Genomic DNA, 2,060 nt, shown 5'->3' with positions numbered 1-2,060 from the left:
CTCCTTACAATTTACAAAACCTTGGAAAAGGTCATAACTCATTTCACATCTTAATATTTATCCATCAAATCTTTTGTATGTGTTGACTTTATAATTTTATATGGAAAAGTCTAGGACAAGTGACTTTATTAAATTCTGATCAGCATGTAATTAGTAAAAAAAGTGAATAATTATAGATTATTGGATGAAATTTTATATTATTAAAAATATTATTAATGGTTACAAATCACAAAAGTTGCTGGCCTCTTAGCATTCCTCATTTTATATATATACGTAGTTGATGTAACAACTTGTACAAAAGACGTGTCCCGTCTCCATTCCTCCAATTTGTTAGTCCTATGCAGTGCCCACACTATCTGTTTGTGATAATGCCTCACCCAAAAAATTCAACTCTTCTAACAATGTCAATGTCAATCTCAATTTTATAGCTAATTCAACGCCCTCATTTTCCAAATCTGAACCTTTAACAGTGTTTTGATAACTCAATTGACTCGTCAATTTCAGTTTTCACATCCTTAATCTCTCAACAAAAAAAACATGGACTATTCAGAAATCGAGGTTCCTGCACCATTTCTATGCCCAATATCACTTCACCTAATGAGAGAGCCTGTTACTGTTTCAACAGGAATCACATATGATAGAGAATCCATAGAGAGATGGTTATTCTCATGCAAGAATTTCACTTGCCCTGTTACAAAGCAACAAGTTTTACAAACACAAGATCTTACTCCAAACCACACTCTTCAAAGGTTGATCCAAAATTGGTGCACTCAGAATCATGTCTCACTTGATGAAACGACTCAGCATGATTCTAGTTCAACCATTGAAAAAGCTCAAGTTGTGAAACTCTTGAATGAAGCAAAGAGGTTTTCACATGATGAGAAATTGAAGTTTCTCAAATGGATTAAAACAATTGCTCTGGAGAGTGAAAGTAACAAACAGTGTTTGGAATCTGCAGGGGCAATAGATTTCTTGGCTTCAACCATGGATGAAGCACATTCAACTTTGTTCATCATTGAAGCAGGTATTGAACTCTTGTTTAAATTGAATCCTTCAATATATCAGCTAAAGTATCTTATAAACAATGAAAAAATTCACTTTTTTGAGTCATTGTTTCATGTATTGAGACTTGGAAACCAAGAATCTAGAACTTATGCAACATTGCTATTGAAATCATCATTTGGGGTGGCCAATCCAACCCAATTGAGCTGTGTCAAAACCGAATATTTTGTCGAAATATCAAGAGTGATAAGGGACAAGATCTCACAAGAAGCTTCCAAGGCCGCGCTGAAGCTTCTTGTGGATCTTTGTTCCCGGGGCAGGAACCAGGTCAGAGCAGTCGAGGCTGGCTTAGTACTAAACCTCATTGATCTCCTCATTGATAGTAACAATATTTCCGAAAAACGGATTTGTGAACTCATATTGATAGCTTTGGATAGGCTCTGCGGCTGCGCAGAAGGGCGCGCCGCCTTGTTGAGCCATGGTGCTGCTGTCGCCGCCATTTCGAAGAAGATTCTAAGGGTTTCTTGTGTTGCAAGTGATAGAGCTGTTAAGATTTTGGCCACAGTTTGTAGGTATTCAGCAACACTTAATTTGCTTCAAGAGATGTTGGTGGTTGGTGCTGTGTCTAAGTTGTGTTTGGTGCTTCAAGTGGATAATGGTGCTTCCAATAAGGCTAAGGAGAGGGCTAGTGAGATCCTTAAGTTGCATACAAAGGTTTGGAAGAATTCCCCATGTATTCCTGTTAATTTGCTTTCAAACTATCCATGATTTGAAAAAAAAAAGGCGTCACTCTTTGCATTTTCAATTCATGTTGAAATTAATTATGATTATATATGTGTTTGTGAATTTACTTATCTAATTTTCTCATATTACTTTATTTTTATGTATAATTAATTTTTAAAATACTTGTAAATATTGAATATATATATATAATTTCTGAAATATTTGATGCATAATATACCGTTATTCAACGGTTAAACTGAAATCATTTAGAATACATAAAAAAAATAGTGCAAGTCATTTAAAAAAATAGTTTATGATTCATTTATTTACTGGGT

The 2,060-nt window shown here is 34.7% G+C and overlaps 1 protein-coding gene across 1 annotated transcript; it reads left to right on the top strand.

The window, feature by feature from the left end:
• LOC107629787 (E3 ubiquitin-protein ligase PUB23) lies at positions 297–1,856 on the top strand. The gene has a single exon (XM_016332674.2). The coding sequence runs from the start codon at positions 538–540 to the stop codon at positions 1,768–1,770; it is 1,233 nt and encodes a 410-aa protein (XP_016188160.1). The 5' UTR covers positions 297–537; the 3' UTR covers positions 1,771–1,856.

This window comes from Arachis ipaensis, chromosome B03, assembly GCF_000816755.2.
Source record: "Arachis ipaensis cultivar K30076 chromosome B03, Araip1.1, whole genome shotgun sequence".
NCBI classification, from domain to species: Eukaryota; Viridiplantae; Streptophyta; class Magnoliopsida; order Fabales; family Fabaceae; genus Arachis; species Arachis ipaensis.
This window is presented reverse-complemented; position numbering and strand designations above follow the sequence as displayed.